At 38.5% G+C, this 19,555-nt stretch overlaps 1 protein-coding gene across 4 annotated transcripts in view; it reads left to right on the plus strand.

The window, feature by feature from the left end:
* The window catches only part of LOC105464946 (calmodulin-lysine N-methyltransferase), a 410,262-nt gene that overhangs the window by 322,438 nt on the left and 68,269 nt on the right, over window positions 1-19,555 (plus strand). For all 4 annotated transcript variants that reach the window (XM_011713120.2, XM_011713119.2, XM_071076648.1 and 1 more), the window contains exon 4: window positions 18,482-18,542. In XM_011713120.2, the coding sequence (XP_011711422.2) occupies window positions 18,482-18,542 (61 nt within the window). The remainder of the gene's footprint in view (window positions 1-18,481; window positions 18,543-19,555) is intronic.

The raw sequence follows: 19,555 nt of genomic DNA on the forward strand, positions 1-19,555 counted from the left end.
CAGTTCTTTTGATGAGGTCAGATTTTTTTTAAACTCTGAGGTATATACATTTTGTGTCCTGTTTTAACTCTTGAATCTGATATGAATTTCTTTAGAGTAACTTAAGAAGATGGAATAAAATTAAGGGAAGGCAATATATGATGGACGATAGTATTGTCCTTTAAGTTCGAATTATGACTTTCTGACAGACACCTTCATCAGCTCTCATCTGAATAGTGACTCTTCTATTAAAAACAAACCGTTTAGTTCATAGTAATGAACCAATGTCAGTTTCTTAGTTTTGAGAGGTGTAAGATGTTAACAATGGGAGAAACTGAGCAAATGCTAGGAACTCTCTACTATCTTTGCAACTTTTCTGTAAACCTAAAATTATTCCAGAATAAAAAGCTTATTTAAAGAAAAAAACCCAACCATGTATATGGGCTTTGCCGTGAACATGTTTGAATAAGGGAGCCCTCAGTGCTACATTTATGGGAGCATTGTCTTAATCTTTCTGGAAATGAATGCTCATTTAAATTTGATATCCTGAGAAGCTGATGAGTAACCCTATGCTCATGTATACCACCAGACAGGTCACTAGTTGATCAGGCTGAAATGCTCACTTATCCGATGTTGAGTCAGAAAGAGAGGAGAACTTAAAATTAGCTGACTTCTTGGACTGGTACCCAGCACTAAAATAAAATAATCCCTTAGCATGCTTACTAGCCAAAACGTACTGTATCACATTGTAAGTTGCTTTAAAGTTTGTATTTTCTATTAAGCTTACTGTGTGGTGTGTTCCCGATCACGTAAAAGTGTCTAATGGTTACTGTAAAATTAGAGGCTGTCCAAACAAAACTTAAAATCCTAAAACTTTCTCTCCAATGTATGATATTTCTTGGCTACACTAGTAAACAGTTTGACATGTGTTTAAACATAATTCAATTTTTTTATCAGATCGTCTTTTCTTAAATGTATGTCTAATGAAGTGTGTGACTGTATAATAGAGGAGACAGTATTTGATTTTTAATTTTTATGTTAAATGGTTTCCACTGTTGTATGCCCATTTGAGTTTTTACAATAAAAGACAAATATAAAAATGTGTGTCTGTATCACTGTGCTTACCATATTGTTTTACTGATGTTTTTTTGTGTTCATCTTTTCCCTTAAAGAGTGAACTCCTTGAGAGTAAGGGCTGTGGTCTTAGTATCTCACCCAGTGCAATATATAGTAAGGATTCAGTAAATATTTGTTTGGATGAATAAATGAATGAAATCACATTCAAATGCATTATTTCTCCTTTGAAGGGAACCAAATAGCTGCCAGTCAATTTGCTCTCTTCACTGCCCTTGTTTTAGGGTGGCCTCACAGTTTGGACTGGTTTTTATCATTGCTATCATTCAGCTACATATACTAACCTTTCAAATCTGTAAAAAGTATTTTAAAAAAAGAGAAATTGTTCATGTTTCAAAACCTATTATAATGCATTTTCAAATATGTCAGACACATCTTTGTTAAAATTAAACCAGGGATTGGTTTTGAGCGAATAGCCCTATATCCTTACAGATGCTGTGGATGGATGCATCTAAGCTGCTTATTATATTGATGGGTTTTGCTGCTCTGCAGCAAATGAAAACAGGCAGCTGCTTCCTCCATCAAAGCAAAAAGCAGCCTGAGTTTTTATTAACCGAGTGTTCATTTCTTCTATTGCCAAAATTCTTACACAAAACAAAAGAGCAGTTTTAGCACATTATTGCTTAACTAGACATGAACAACTGACAGCAAGTGATAAGCCTGTCTGCTTTTCACAACTGGTAATCATTTTTGGAATAGATGTTTTAATATAGTTGAATATAAATTTTGTAATTTACATCTACAATGGTACGTAAATTTATAGATCCAGTTTGTTGCAGGAGAATGAAGGCTATAATCACAAAAGGCTTTTCCCGGTGTTGTTTAATTTTTAATGACTATTTGAAAACTGGGGAAGGAAAATGAAATCAAATTCATTTCTTAAAAAAAAAAAAAAAAAAAAAAGGTGTTAAAGACAATCATACAAGTTGGTTGGAGACATTTGTAGATGGCCCCGACAGAGCAAGACCGCTGTGTTTACAGCCGGGACGTGCTTAGCACTACATTTCCACATTAGTTACAGTGAGCTGTCCAAGTTAGTGCAGCAGCAGAAATTTCTGGAGAGCAGACTCTCATGTTTCCTTCATACCAATGAATAATGATGAGTGGAGATACAGGAAGGACAGAGTCCTGGCCATTTTGCACAGCTGAGATTCTCAGCCAGCTCTCATACATATATATGTGTATACACACACACACACACATATATATATATATTAGCAATCTGAATGTCATACATTTACTTTCAGATGGCATGGCAAAGTGAGGTTTGTTTAAAGTAGGTTTAGACTGAACCTCAATGAGATGTTGCCCTACTTACCATGTCAATTTGCTGAGTAGTGTTTTATCTTTTGGAACTTGCTAATGGCAATTCCTGCTGTAAGAAGGGGAGGCAGTTCTCCTCCTTCCCTCTTCCCCACACAGAAATGATTCTTTCCTCAAGACCTAAGAGAGGGAACTTGGAATAAAGGCAGTGTGATATGCTGGGACGCGCACCTTCCAAACAACATTGCTAAAATAAGTTATGCCACCTAACAAGCCTGATACCAGGACTGTTTAATAAATGTGTTCTGTTCTTGCACCTGGAACATGCACCTCCTAAATACTATTAACTCTCCAGGAAAGCTTGCATAAATGTGTAGAGCATGCATTCCACATGGAACACGTGGCTTTCCATTTGTTTGGAATTTAACCATAGTGTTTACCTGCAAATGAGATAAAGCTGGACTCCAAGGCAGGAAAATGCTTTAGAAATCAAATTCATGAATCACAGGTAATGCCAGGGAAGAAGCTCACTTTTGCTATTTTGGTATGCCCTGTAACAAATATGTGTCTGTGTTCAGCACGTGGCTTAACACCTAAGACAGGGAACAATAACGGTTATTCCTAATACTTTCTTTCTTCCGATCCATTTGGCACATTGCTGCTCTTACATGACTTTTCAAACAGGACACAGTGCTATTTTATTTATTTATTTATTTAGAGACAGAGTCTCGCTCTGTTGCCCAGGCTGGAGTGCAGTGGCGCGATCTCCGCTCACTGCAACCTCCGCCTCCCAGGTTCAAGCGATTCTCCTGCCTCAGCCTCCTGTAACACAGCACAATTTTAAAAGGGAAAAGGGTGATCTCATCAGAATGATGGCCTGATCATCTCACCCTGAGGACACTCAAGCACAACAGGGCCTTGAGGGAAGGCATTGCTTCCCCCAAGTAAAGGAATAAAACTGACCATGAAAGTCTTCCTTTTTCTTCTTCTTCTTCTTCTCTTTTTCGTTTTTCCACTGTGGGAAGGACATGTGGTGTTTCTGGGGAAATCCATGTCATGTTTTCCCTCCTGCTAGGAACTCTCTGGTCTGATTTCCTGGGTCCACCTGTCCTGGACATATTTCTTCTCACTTTCTGACATCCTCTCTGACCAATGGAGATGGAGCATGTTCTCACATAGGCCCAGATAGCTCATATTGGGAGATGTTCTTCCACCTGTGCTTTGAGACCTCAGGAACATCTCTTCTGCCCTTATGTAGTTTGTTACACTGAGGAGAAGGAAATTCTTCTGAGGAAAAAAATATAGCAGAGAGCTATGCTCAGTATTGGAGAGGGAAAATCATACTTGAAGATGTTTTCTGTTATTCATATGCTTAAATAAGCATTCACATCTGGTGTATATAGATGTAGAGCAGTTAATTTCTGAAGCTCTGAGATTTCATTAACAAATGTAGTTCTAATTCCATCGAAATAGACATGTAATGAAGATTTAACTTCTAGGACCATTTTGAAACCCATCTAAAATATTTCCTGGTAGAGGTTTAAATTTGAGATTATAGTGAAAATAAAATATTTTAACCAATCTAATTTCTTTAAAATGTCTCAGGCTAGAGCCCACTTGTAATTTTATAGTTTTCATTTGGAAGCGTACACATATAATGATCTCTAGTCATTGGATTTAGGGTTGAAAGAGGCCTCAGAAATCAATTCAACTCTTCCATTTTTATTCTTGAAGTGAGAGCCCAAATATGATTTGTCCAAAGTCCCCAAATTAGTTATTGACAGAGCTATGAGAACTAGCAACTAGTTCTCTTGATTCTAGGACCAGCCATCAGGGTTGGGGCAGAGAATGTAGTGATGAGAGACTGGGCTCTAGAGTTAGAGTGTGTGGGCCTAAACCCTGGCTGTGCTGCTTCAGCTCACTGTTCTGTTTATGCTGTGTTTCGTTGTGCCGTTTAGCTGGTCATAAGGATAATGCATATCTTATAGGGTTGTTTTAAGGATTAAATGTGATCGTCCATGTAAAGTACACAGCCCAGTGTTTGACAAGTAGTAAGGGTTCAACAAGTGATGCTGCCACTGCCAATAATAATAGCAGGGCGCAGTGGCTTACGCCTGTAATCTCAGCACTTTGGGAGGCTGAGGCGGGTGAATCACCTGAGGTCAGGAGTTTGAGACCAGCCTGATGCCTGACTAACATGGCGAAAACCCGTCTCTACTAAAAATACAAAAATTAGCTGGGTGTGGTACTCGGGAGGCTGAGACACAAGAATCGCTTGAACCCAGGAGGCAGAGGTTGCAGTGAGCCGAGATCGCCCCACTGCACTCCAGCCTGGGCAACAAAGTGAGACTCTATCTCAATAATAATAATAATAATTTTAAAAATACTAGCAAACACTAACTGAGCACTTACTAGCTCCTATTCTGATTAATCCTTAGTCTATAGTATGGAGTAGGTAGTATTATTACTTTCAGATAAGGAATTGGGGAAGGAGAAGTTAAATGACTTGCTGAGGTCACAAAGATAATAAGTGTGAGAGGTGTCTTCCAAGTTCATGTCTTCACCCTCTAAGCCACTGCGGCGATGGCTATGGCTGCCGTGCATTCCTTTTTCTCAGCGGTGCTTCCATATCTTCTGGTCCTGTCTCCATTTCTCATCTGTCACTCAGCTGCTTTCCCAGCATCTGCTGGAAACCTGACCATCAGTCCTACAGCCAGGGCCCCTGGGGAATGTTGCCTGAAGGCTGTCTTCCCCTCCCTGCTTCAGTGTCAGGACACGGCTAGGACCTTGTCCATCTTTTCTTTACCTCCTAACCGTCACATTAATAGTCTGAATTTAAATGGACATTTTAAATTTTAATGCATTTTTAATCAAATCAAATCAAATCATACCCATAATAAACAGGCCATCCTATAGTCCTAGAAGAATTTATTGTTGGAATACTTGAGTAATTTTTTATGTCCCTTCATTTCTTCTGCTTCCACATGCTCCTTATCTGCCTTTCTCTCAGCTCAGGTCAGTTGGCTTCTCCAGGAGCAGGGGAAGAAACGACATTGAAAAACAACTCATTTGGACCCTTGTTCTTGTAATCTAGTGAGAGGCAGCAGAGCCCAGAGGTTAAGAATAACAGGTCTAGAATCAGATTGCCTGGGCTCAAATTCCAGCTCTGTGACCCAGTATCTGTATGACTGGGGAGGTTTCCAAGCCTCCCCGTGCTTTGATTCCCTTCTCAGCCTCATAGTCCCTGGGCAGCATCAACGTTCCATAAATGGTAGAGTGTCACAGGGCAGGCCTCCATCTGCCCACCATTCTGGAATATTCAGACCTTCTCTCCTATTCAGATGTTCTTTGTGACCTGGCTCCACAAACACAGGGAGGCCTACATTTAATCATATATTGTACAGAGTGAGTCTGCTCATGGGTCAAAGCGGGAGGACAAGTATAGAACATGTATTGTTCATACACATGTAATGATTGTTTTGGATCGATTTTCAAAGCTCCCATAACAAGGGCACATTTATCCAAAGTTCATTTTTGTTTTGATTTTGTGGGTTATCAATGAGGAATAATAATATCCCTCAAAGTACCATAAAAATGTAATTCAGGTTGATAAAATTCCCTGAATAGAAACTTGTCACAATAATAATAGTAATAGCAGCAGCATCATTTCTATTTTTAATAGTAAAAAAAAATTACTCTATGTTAGGCACACTTCTGAATGTCTTACATGCATTATCTCATTTAATCCCCAAAACACACCATGAGAAGGTACCTTTATTGCTTGTACTTAACAAATGAGAGAACTGAGGCATTACCCAACAATCTGGCCAAAGTAGCCACCTCCCACTCCCATAATTATTCTCTATTTCATTAACATGTTTTATTTCCTTCACAGCACTAATCACTGTCTGAAATTATCTTATTTGTGTCTATTTTCCCTATGAAAGTTATTTAGGCAAAGTCCTTGTTTTAATCACTGCTGTATTCCCAGCTTCTAGAACAGGCCTGGCTGCCTTGATAATTGTATGTTGCATGAATCAATGAGGCTTAAAAAGTTTAAATACCTTGCCCAAGATCACAGAACCATAAGAGCCAGTATTCAAGCTGCACTGTAACTCTGGAGGACGAGAGCTGGTTTTCTACTGTAGCTTTTTATAGTTGAAGACCCCCTAGACATAATCTAACCCAACGCTATCATTTTGCAGATGAGGTTACTGAAGCTCAGAAAGGGTAAATTATTTCCTAACATCTCACAGTTTGTTAGCGGCAGAGCCAGAATCAGACCCCAGATCCCTAGGTAGTGTTTTTTTGCACCATGAATTCAGCCTCTTCATTTCATATAAAATTGAAGGAAAATCCTATATGCGTCTGCTGTACATCATCCGCCCACTTATTCATGCCATAAACCTAAGTCATACTTGACACTTCCCTCTCCCTTACCACCCCCTTCATCTAATTAACTAGTAAGTCTTGTCAGTGTACCTTCTAAATATATCTCAAATCTTTCCACTTTTCTTCATCTCTGCTAACCATCACCCAAGCCACCACCAGCTCTCATCTGGGTATTAGTAGTAGCCTCCTGCCTAGCTTCTCCCTGCCTCCTCTAATTTCTTAGAGTAGCCAGAATTATCTTCTAAACTGTATTATAAATCTGGTCATACCACTATGCTGCTTAAAACATATCATTTATTCTAAGGTGTGACTTAAAATTCTTAACATGGCGTCTGGGCCTAGGGGGTCTGGCCCCTAACCACCCCTCCTCCGGTCTTATCTTGTATTACTCTCTTCCTTTCTCATTTATTCTAGAGCTCCACTGACCTTATTTCCATTCCTACAAAATTAATCCCTTTTCATAAAACTTTGTTTCATGGAGCTCCTCTTCTATGGACCACTTCTTCCACTCTGTCCTCCTCTTCCTTCTCTATTGGGCTCTTCCCCCCTCTGGGTCTCAAACTAGACTGAAGCCGCAGTGACCACGCTATCTCCATCCCTGTTAATCCAAAGGTCAGAAACACTGTAGATGCCAAATAAATATTTGTGGAGCGTTCTGTAGTCCTCTTGTGTATTTCTGCACTGGGTTGACACATCAGTGACAAGACAGAAATATGAGTTGGATTGAAAGAAGAGACAGGGTACAAACACTGAAACAAGCCCAGGAAGTTTCCATACTCATTCCAACATGAGCAGCTTTTCTTTTTAGTAACATCTACCAGTGCATTTCTTCTTCCAGGAGGTTTGATGGCTTAGCTAAGTGTGTGTTGGCCTCTCCACTTGAGTCTCAGATTTGAGAGAGGCCTCTTTTTTTTTCCTGACTTCTGTGTGATAGGCTTGATCACTTACTTTGAGGGAGCTAGAGAAAGGTGCTGCTTCGATGGACATCAGCTGATCACAGAAAAGCCGTATGTCTGCTGTGAGAGCTGGGTGTGTTGTCATCATGCAACAAGTACAAGCAGTTCGTGGGGAGAAGGGAGCCAGCGGTGCTACTTGTAGGATGCTGTTGATCAAAGCCTTAGGACTGCCCTCCAGGACAAGCTAGGAGAAGTGAAAAGCTCACAAATGGAACTGATCTAGAAGGCCCCATGCTTAGCTGGATCCTCAGGTTACTGAATTTTAGGATTTGCCCAGTCTTCAGATTAATCATAGTTGTGTTTTGTTTCCACATTAACTATGAAACTTGACATTTAAAATAATTCTAGGCCAGGTGCGGTGGCTCATGCCGTAGTCCCAGCACTTTGTGAGGCTGAGGCAGGAGGATCACTTGAGCCCAGGAGTTCGAGACCAGCCTGAGTAACATAGTGAAACCCTATCTCTACCAAATATAGAAAAATTAGCTGGGTGTGGTGATGCACACCTGTAGTCCCAGCTACTCAGGAGAGAATCACCTGAGCCTAGGAAGTCGAGGCTGCAGTGAGCCATGACGGCGCCACTCTACTCCAGCCTGGGTGACAGAGTGAGATTCTGTCTCCAAAAATAAAATAAAATAATTCTAAACTTGCTACTTCACTAACAATAAAAACAACAAAGTGGTTGCATACATTAAGTAGATCACATTGCCAGTTTTCCACCTTACTCTTGCTACACAGACAGCTAACTTTTCCTGTTTTCGTGTTGACTGACTATAGGCTTTCTGGAGTCTGATGAGTTCAACAGGCCCAGTTCTGACAGAAGCATCTGCAGGGAAGCAAGCCTTTGTTCAAAAGAAAATGTGATGAAACAAAATGACCATAGATATGCAAGTACAGTGTAGTACTCTTCCGTTTCCAGACAGAACTCTTACCTAGCCAGTGCTTTTATGAAGGCCCAAAAGATGAAGGAGGCCTTTCCTCCTATGAAATAAACTCATTTGATTTATACAGAAAGCACTAAAGAATAGGAAATGATATGCTTCCTAACAACTTTTATAGCATGTATTTACAGAATACTTTTCTAGAATAAACTATTAATTTAAAAGTTTGGGGATGCTTTTTTTAGATTAACACTTTAGCTACTATAAATGCCACTTTGGGCATTCTGCAACGCTTCATTGAGTGATGTCAACAATGTAGCAGAAGTGCTATAATTTTCGGATAAAGCATTATAATCCATTTTTTAAATTTTTAAGTGCAGGGGTCCATTGCAGGTTTGTTATATAGAAAAACTGCATGTCACAGGGGTCTAGTGTACAGATTATTTCATCACCCAGTTAATAACCATAGTACTATAATATTATTAAGGGAACATAAGAACCTTGGGATCTCACCATTAGTGTTCTCATCTTGTACGTCCTTCTTCTAAAAATTATTCTCACCACCTTTCCAATGAATTTCTCTCTAGTCTAGGAAGTCCCCCTACTCACTGTTCTTCCAGAATGAGTAATGAAATCCCACCACTCTGAGCTTAAAGCGTTGATGCTAAAATGTACTCTGGAAGAGATAAGAATATGTCTTGGATTCCAGAACTGTCCTACAAAGCTATATTCAAAGGACCATACATTTCTGGGTTTCAGGTAAACTTGGAGACTGATCAATGCATTCCTTTAAGAACCCTCACTAAACCTCTATATAGGGATGTTTTTAAGGCATAAACCCACATGAATGACAGAATGGCCGTTTTAAGGGGCAACACGCAATAGCAATAAAATTTCAGAAGCTGGAAGGCAAATGCATGAGAAGTCATTGACTTAGCAGATATGAGAAAGCCAGCAGTTGGAAAAGCTGCGAATCAACCCAATTTAAACTTCTGAAGCCTTGAAAGGCTCAAAAATTGGTGGAATCAGATGTAGCCGTTTCTCCATATCCATGGGTTCCGTATCTGAGGATTCAGCCAACCTGAGATCCAAAATATTCTGGGGAAAAAAAAAAAAAAGAATACTAAAAGTAACACAAAAGTTTTTATTTTATTTTATTTTTTGAGACAGGATCTTTCTCTGTCACCCAGGCTGGAGTGGAGTGGCACGATCTCGGCTCACTGCAACCTCCACCTCCCAGGTTCAAGCGATTTTCCTGTCTCAGCCTCCCGAGTAACTGGAATTACAGGCATGAGCCACCGCACCTGTCTAATTTTTGTGTTTTTAGTAGAAATGGGGTTTCACTGTGTTGGCCAGGGTGGTCTTGAACTTCTGACCTTAAGTGATCTGCCCGCCTCAGCCTCTCAAAGCACTGGGATTACAGGCGTGAGCCACTGCGCCCGGCCAAAATTTAAAAAAAAAAAAAAAGTTATAGCAAATATTTACATAGCACTTACATTGGATGTGCATGCAAATACTACATCATGTTATATAAGGGACTTGAATATCTGCAGATTTTGGTATGGAGTGGGGGAGTCCTGGAACTAATCCCCCACAAATACTGAGGGGCAACTGTACTTCTAAAAGAAGGAGTTGAAGGGGATGAAACTAAGGAGAATTGATTGAGAGTTGTTTAAGAAGCAGTTATATCCCCATTTCAGGCCACTGGGCAACTATTCCCCCTCTACTCTGACAGAAAACTGGAGGTTTATTCTTTGGAGAGGGTTAAACTGGGGGTTTGGGGGTTGGGAGACACCCGGCACAGTTGAAAGCAGAGAATATGAAAAGTCAGGTGGAGTGACTAAGGGAACATATGCAGACTGAATGCTGAGCCCCACACCCTCACCCCACTCACCTACACTCAGCCTTCTTTACTTCCAGAATTACCAGATACCTGAGGAAAGCTTTTAATGTGACAGATACCAAAAACAAGAAACAGAAAAAAACAACTTGAAGAAAATACACTTTATAAAGATGAGAAAACTTAAAAGAAACTATAATTAATATTTTCAAATAATTAAGACATTGCATTTCTGAAACAGGAATAGGATGCTATATAAAAGAAATATTCAAAGAATGACCATCAATAACAATAGCATAAATTAGAAGAACAATAAAAAGGTTGGAAGATAAACTTGAGGACATTTCCAAGAAAGTAGAAAACAATAAGAGATGCAAAACAAGAAAGAAAAGATTTTTTTAAATAAAAGGATGCGTTCGGGAGATTCAACACCCAAATAATAACAGTTCTAGAAGAACAGAACAGGAAAATATGGAGATAAGAAAATAATCTATGATACTTCGTAAGAAACTTCCCAAGGACTGAAGAACATGGAGTTTCTGGATTGAAATTACCCACTGAATCATGCAAGTTCTTAAACATTCACCTCTCATACCCCCTTTTTCAAGAAACTACTGGAGGATGTGTTACACTAAAATGAGGGAATGAACCAAAAAAGAGGAAGACAATGGGTAGAGGAAACAAGAGATGGAACCCAGGAGAAAGGCAAAAGGAGCTTGGGATGGTAGTGAAGACTAGGCTGTCAGCTGTGTACCAAGCATAAAGGGCATTCAGTCCAAACTAAGGCAGGTCAGAAGATACCAGGAGATACTTCCTCATAAAGTTGATAGAACACCCATTGTGAATGAATGTATCGAGAGGAGAAATGGACGCATTTGAGGTTTTGTTTGAGGTTGCATACAAATCTTAGCAAATGAGAGGGGGAAAGACCTTTATAAACTCCAGAGAAAACAAAAATTTGTGCGTGAAAGAAAAAAACAATCATAGTTTACTACATAGCTCATATTTCATAGTCATAATAAAATCAACTGGGGAGTGATCTTACCAAAATTTTAACATTATAACTATTATTGTAATATTAAAATATAATATTAAGCAGGTGATGTGGGGTAGATAAGGGGCACACATGTGTGATGTGGGAAGAGGAATAGAGATAAAAGCAAAAAAATGCTAATTTTGCACAGTGGGTGTTCAATAGATATTGCCTGAAACTGAAAAATCAAGAAGCTACAATACAAACATATTATGTGGAAATATAGACACAATTACCAGAAGAGTTAGCTAAAAAAGTTGAAAGTAATAGTTTCTGTGGAAGCAGAAATACTGGGGAAAGGGGCTGGGTACTGTTTGTCTTAACCATTCTAACAGATCCCAATGGCTCTTAAAACCATGTGTCTGTATAACTAATTTGAAAAGAAAATGTTTTAGAAAGGCCATTTTATTCCCACAAACAAGAATGAGAAAACTTTAAAAAGTAGCAGCTTAGCCGGGCGCGGTGGCTCACGCTTGTAATCCCAGCACTTTGGGAGGCTGAGGTAGGCAGATCACGAGGTCAGGAGATCGAGACCATCCTGGCTAACACGGTGAAACCCCATCTCTACTAAAAATACAAAAAATTAGCCGGGCGTGGTGGCAGGCGCCTGTAGTCCCAGCTACTTGGGAGGCTGAGGCAGGAGAATGGCGTGAACCCGGGAGGCAGAGCTTGCAGTGAGCCGAGATCGTGCCACTGCACTCCAGCCTGGGCGACAGAGGGAGACTCCGTCTCAAAAAAAAAAAAAAAAAAAAAAAGAAAAGAAAAGAAAAAGTAGCTGCTTTATTGAGATATAATTCACATACCATACAATTCATCCAGTGGTATTTAGTGTATTCACAGAGTTGTGCAACTGTCACCACAATTTTAGAACATTTTTGTCACCTCCAGAAGAAACCTTATACCCATTGGCAGTCATGCTCCATTTACACCTAACCATCATTAACCTAGGCAGTTACCATGCTACACTCCATCTTTATGAATATACCTATTCTGAATATTTCATATAAATAAAAACATACAACATGTGGTCCTTTGTAACTGGTTTCTTTCACTCGGTACAGGCATACCTTGGAGATACTGAGGGTTTGGTTCCAGACCACTGCAATTAAGTGAATGTCACAATAAAGTAAGTCACACAAATTCTTTGCTTTCCTGGTGCATATAAAAGTTATGTTTGCACTATACTGTAGCAATAAGTGTGCAATAGCATTATGTCTAAAAAAATGCACATACCTTACTAAAAATACTTTATTGCTAAAAAATACTAATGATCATCTGAGCTTTCTGTGAGTTGTAATCTTTTTGCTGGTAGAGGTCTCGCCTTGATGATGGCTACTAACTGATCAGGGTGATGGTTGCTGAAGGTTGGGTGGCTGTGGCAATTTCTTAAAATAAGACAACAATGCAGTTTGTCACATTGGTTGACTCTTCCTTTCAGGGAAGATTTCTCTGTAGCATGCGATGCTATTTGACAGCATTTTACCCACAGTAGAACTTCTTTCAAAGTTGGAGTCAATCCTCTCAAACCCTGCCACTGCTTTATCAATTCAGTTTATGTAATATTCTAAATCCTTTGTTGTAATTTCGACAGTGTTCACAGCATCTTCACCAGGAATTGATTCCATCTCAAGAAACTACCTTCTTTACCCATGCATAAGAAGGAACTCTTCATCCTTTCAGGTTTGATCATGAGATTGCAGCAATTCAGTCACGTCTTCAGGCTCCATTTCTTATTCTAGTTCTCTTGCTATTTCCACCTCTCAAAATCATCCATGAATGCTGAAATCAACTTCTTCCAACTCCTGTTAACACTGATATTTTGACCTCCTCCCATGACTCACAAATGTTCTTAATAGCATCTAGAATAGTGAGTCCTTTCCAGAAGGTTTTCTTTTTTTTTTTTTTTCCAGAAGGTTTTCAATGGACTTTGCTTGGATGCATCAGAAGAATCACTGTAGTTGGCAGCTATATCCTTAAGAAATGTATTTCTGAAATAATAAGATTTGAAAGTCAAAACTACTCCTTGATCCAGGGACTACAGAATGGATGCTGTGTTAGCAGGCATGGAAACAACATTCATCTCCTTGTATATCTCCATCAGAGCCCTTTGGTGACCAGGTGCATTGTCAGTGAGCAGTATATAATATTTTGAAGGAAATTGCTTTTTTCTGCGCAGTAGGTCTTAGCAGTGAGCTTAGAATGTTCAGTAAACCATGCTATAAACAGATGTACTATCATCCAGGCTTTATTGTTCTATTTATAGAGCACAAGCAGAGTAGATTTAGCATAATTCCTTTTCTCTTCTTCTTCTTCTTTTTTTTTTTAAGAGACAGGGTCTCACTATGTTGTCCAGGGTGGAGTGCAGTGGCTATTCACATATTCAATCATAGCCCACTACAGCCTCGAACTCCTGGGCTTACTCAAGCAATCCTCCTTCCTTCCCCTCCTGAGTAGCCCAATAGGCACCTGCCACTGAGCCTGGTTAGATTTAGCATAATTCTTAAGGGTGCTATGATTTTCAGAATGGTGAATGAGCATTGGCATCAACTTAGTCACCAGCCACACTAGCCCCTAACAAGAGAGTCAGCCTGTCCTTTGGATCTTTGAAGCCAGACAGTGAATTCTCTCTAGCTACCAAGGTCCTAGATGGCATCTTCTTCCAATGGAAGGCTTCCAATGTTTGTCTGCATTGAAAATCTGTTGTTTCGTGTAGTCACCTTCATCAGTGATCTTAGCTACATCTTCTGGATAACTTGCTACAGCTTCTACATCAGCACTTACTGCTTTGCCTTGCACTTTTATGTTACAGAAATGGCTTCTTTAAACATCTTGAACCAACCTCCACTACCTTCAAACTTTTCTTCTGCAGATTCCTCACCTTCAGCCTTCATAGAATTGAAGAATTAGGGCCTTGCCCTGGATTGGGCTTTGGCTTAAGGGAATGTTGTGGCTAGTTTGATCTTCTATCCAGACCACTTAAACTTTCTCCATATCAGCAATAAGGCTGTTTCACCTTCTTATCATTCATGTGTTCACTAGAGTAACACTTTTAACTTCCTTCAAGAACTTTTCTTTTACATTCACAACTTGTCTGTTTAGTGCAAGAGGCCTAGCTTTCAGCCTATCTCAGCTTTTAACATGCCTTCTCCATTAAGTGGAATCATTTCTAGCTTTTGATTTAAAGTGAGAGACATGCAACTATTCCTTTCACTTGAACACTTAGAGACCATTGTAGGTTTATTAATTAGCCTAATAATAGGGAGGCCTGGGAAGAGGGAGAGAGATGAGGGAATGCCAACTGGTGGAGCAGTCAGAACACACACAAGATTTATTGATTAAGTTTGCTAGCTGTCTTATATGGATGCAATTCATGCCGCCCCAAAGCAATTACCATAGTAACATCAAAGGTCATTGATCACAGATCACCATAACAGATATAATAATAATGAAAAATTTTGAGATATTGTGAGAATGACTGAAATCTGTCACAGAGACACTAATTGAGCACATGCTGTTGGCAAAATGGCACCAGTGAACTTGCTCAGTGCAGGGCTGCCACAAACCTTCAATTTGTAAAACTGTAGATATGTGGCATCTACAAAGCAGAATAAAGAAAGCTGCAATAAAATGGGGTATTGCCTGTATGATGTTTTCAAGTTCCATCTATGTTGTAGCATGTATCAGTTCTTCTTTTATTATCAAATAATAATCCATTGTATGGACGTACCACATTTGATTTATCCATTCATCAGTTGATGGACATTTGGGTTGTTTCCACTTTTGGGCTATTAAGAACAATGCAGCTATGAGCATTTGTGTACAAGTTTTTGTTGGACACATTTTGATTTCTCTTGTGTAGCAGTGGATTTGCTGGGTCATATTATAATCTACATTTAACCTTTTAAGGAACTGCTAGACTATTTTCCAAAGTGGCTACATAATTTTACATTCCCACAAGCAGCACATGAGGGTTCCAATTTCTCCACATCCTCACCAACCCAACATTCGTTATAATCTGACTATTAGATTGTAGCCATCCTAGTGGGTGTGAAGTGGTATCTCATCTAGGTGTTGATTTTCACTGAGATAACTTTTAAAAACTTAGATTAGCAAAAATTAGTATGTTGAAAAAAACCCTATCTGGGCAAGACTTTGAGGAAACAAACACTCTGATTAGGAGTGTAACTTGGTACACATTTTATGGAGGTCAGTTTGATATATTAAAATGTGAAATATATGTAACCTCTGACCAGATATCCCATTTCCTAGTATTTGACCTAAGGAGAAAACCATATGTTGGGAAAACATGTATTGTCATATTGTTCTACTGTTGATGTTAATGGCAAAAACCACAATTACTTTTGCACCAACACAATAATCTCATTATATCAACAACTTTGAAACTAACTTAAATATCTATCAAGAGAAAACTGGTTAAATGAATTCTGATGCACACATAGAATATCTAAGCAATCATTATAAATGATGATGCAGGTAAAGTATATTTTTATTTTCATGTAAAGCTATCTACCACATATTGAATGAGGGAAAATCAGGTTATTGAATATCTTCATGAAAAGATCCCACTGGTGTAAAATACCTGTTTGCCTAGAAAGATCTTTTGAGATGATGTCAAAAATGTTAACAGTGATTATATCCTAGTGGTCAAATTTTACATGATTTTTTTTACTTTGTTCTTTGTATTTAATTTTGTTGAAAATCAGCCTCTATAATTTTTTGAGACAATTATAAAACTATTACAAAAGACTGCATTTTATAAGTTACATTTTTGTACTTAATCAAGGCTTAAATTTTAGTTAGATACTCTTTCCCTATCATTTCTTTTTAAACCTCAAGCTAAACGCATAAAGAAATTCACTATAGTAGTGATTATATTCACTTGGTGTAGAGCATTGTCTTATGCTCTTCCTTCAGAGACTTTTATTTATACTTTGGTCTTTATAGAGTTATTTTTATGTGGAGATATGACAGGTATTAGGATTTGGGGTTCCAATAATAGGAACAGGTCAAAATGGTTTTCCATCTTTCTGGTTATTGGGATAACCATTTTGGATTCACATATTCTCTCTTCCACTCTTCCATCCCTCTTTGCTGGAGAATAACATTAACAACAGCTTTCTTTTTCTTTGAGTTATTATGTGTTAGGAACCATTCTAAACATAGGCATGTATTTTACTCATCTAACTCTCAGGCCAATCCTGTGAGGTTGACAATACTGCAGTGATATTTTACAAATGAGGAGCGTGAGGGATAGAGAGGGTAAGTAACCTGTCCAAGGTCACTCCACAAGGGAATGGCAGAGCTGGCACTGGAGCCCAATAAGTCTGGTTCCAAAATATCTGTGATCTAAACTGCCACACTCCACTGCCTCTCTGACTTTCCTCCTAAATATGACTCCAAACACTTCTTGGGGGTTTTCCTTGTTTCTCCCCCAAGCTGTCATTCCTACCAGAAATGCCGGAGAGGCTGAGGTAGTGTGTACACCTGACTGGGCTTTCCCGCAACAAATGCTCTATGGAGACACCTCTTTGCTGTTTATATATTTACCCCCTGAATTTCTTAGGAGTTTACTTAACATTTCTTTGACATCCTCTTCTCTGAAACGTTTGGATTTCTTACTCCTCAAAGTTGGAGGATCATCTAGGGGGAAAGAATTAAGCCTTTTTTAGATGTTTCAATCTTGCATTAAGAGCCATCAGCAGAGTGCTTGGTGCTGAGTCAGAGAACATTTGCTACCTGTGCCCAGGTGCTCTCAGCCTCAGGAAGTGCAAGATGCCTGGTGCTCTGCCTGATCTTTGGGTCTGATTAATTGGGGGAAAACATAATTTTTATAAGGTTACAATTTATTCTAAGTATAAGGGTAATATATGCTCATTGTAAAATTTTGGAAGATACAAAAAGGCATAAAGAAAAAAATTAAAAACACTTATAATCCTACCATCCTGTGATAACAACTAGAAACTATAATTTCCAAGCACATTTGTCTTCTCTTTAAGCAATTCATATCCATTCATGAAGACTAAGTATTTGAAATCAGTGATTTATGGATGCTAATTTTAGAAAATGTCCATCCATGCAATTTAGCAGGTAGAATTATTGCTAAATTTAAAGATGTACCAAAGTTGGTGAAATTAAAATTTCTTAATCTTATACTCCAGTTTGATTTTATTTAACTGAAGAAAGACATAATTGTGGCCAGGCCCGTGGTAGCTCACACCTGTAATCCCAGCACTTTGGGAGGTCAAGGTGGACAGATCATGAGGTCAGGAGTTCGAGACCAGCCTGACCAACATGGTGAAACCCAGTCTCTACTGAAAATACAAAAATTAGCAGGGCCTAGTGGCGTGCATCCGTAATCTCAGCTACTCAGGAGGCTGAGAAGGAGAATTGCTTGAATCCGGGAGGCGGAGGTTACAGTGAGCCGAGATCTTGCCATTGCACTCCAGCCTGATGATAGACCAAGACTCTGTCTCAAAAAAAAAAAAAAAAAAAAAAAAAAAAAGACAGAATTGTGCATGTTTAAAAATATTAGCATGGAATCAAACAAAGAAATATAGTGACTTCAGTGGTTTTATTTGCTCCTGTGTGTGATTGTCCCATTTATTTTTGCCTAATATGGGCTGCATATATAAGTAAGTTTTCAACTGATACCAATTAATTTTATGTGCACAAGATGAAAATCTATTTGAAGTACCATCAAAATTTAACTTTTGATATTTGTGATTTTGGTTGTTACTGTTTTGGCTGTCTTGTGATCAAAATTTAGTATAATTTATTTAGGATATTTTTCTATTATCCTGGGGGAAAGAGTTATAAATCTCACCACTATAAAAATAACAACAATAAAAGACACTCATGACATTATTGTAATAACTATGTTGTTTGATTCAAGTTGAAATAGCTTGTACTGAACATTATTTTTAAAAGCCATTTCTTAAAAGAATAACTTCTGTAATGAAAAGGTTTATCCTCTTGTGTTTTCTAGGTATCTGGCCATCCGAAGAGGTGTTGGCTTACTACTGCCTCAAGCACAGTAATATATTCAGGTACAGAGCTGCACTTAAGATATTTTTTAGCCCATCACGGATATTGAATCAACATATTAAAAATTGCCGTGATTACATTCTTCAAATTAAATTGTTAGAAAAAAATAAGAAAAAGAAAAAAGGAAAACAGAAGGGAAGAAAAGGAAAACAGAAAGAAAGGGGGAAAAGTTCACAGTGAACACATGTTGCTTCTCAAATGAAATCTGAATCGCCTTGGGTACTAATATTGCACAGCAAGATTTTTGCTGTATGTCAAAGGCTTTTGATTTCCACTCAAGGCATTTTATTTCACTTTGATTTGGGGGAAACAAAAGTGAAGCTCCAATCAATCCTTACTGATTGTGAAGGTCAAAAAAAAAAAAAAAAAAAAATACAACCAAAGACATTCTTTAAACTTCTGCCAGGGAAGTCACTACAGAATGTCTGATAAATAAATACCTCACAGCTATTATTTAAAGATGCCATCCCACCCCTGGTTTTAAAAGTATTTTTATATATCTAACAATATGTATTTGTGAACTATAAATTAGCATTATGGATTCATGCTACAGAAATAAGTGTTTTCAACTGTTAGTGTGCATTACAGATCAAACCCATGGATGGAATTCAGGAAAAAAAAAATCATTTGAAAATTCTGAAGATGTTTGGTAGACCCAGAAAATATAGGTTTTTCATTTTAATTATCATTTTATAGAAGTCATTCAATATATACTTCCTGAATAGCCCATTATTATTCCAGATAAGTCACTAGTGATCATAGCGTGTGTTTTAACAGTATGTACTTACAAGATTGGGTCAGTAATATGTATTTTTTTAAGCTCTGTGGGTCCATATTTACCAACCAGTCTATAATTGCTTTGAACAACCAAACACTCATTAAGTATGTTTTGAAATATTAATGTCCTTGCTTGGCTCCTTCTCCTCCCTTTCCCCCTCTTCCCACCTCTCCCTCCCTTTTAATTTTGCTGTTTTTCTCCTCTTGAGGTAATAAACTTCCCAAACTGGGAAGAGGA

The sequence above is a fragment of the Macaca nemestrina genome, chromosome 13 (assembly GCF_043159975.1).
Source record: "Macaca nemestrina isolate mMacNem1 chromosome 13, mMacNem.hap1, whole genome shotgun sequence".
NCBI classification, from domain to species: domain Eukaryota; kingdom Metazoa; phylum Chordata; class Mammalia; order Primates; family Cercopithecidae; genus Macaca; species Macaca nemestrina.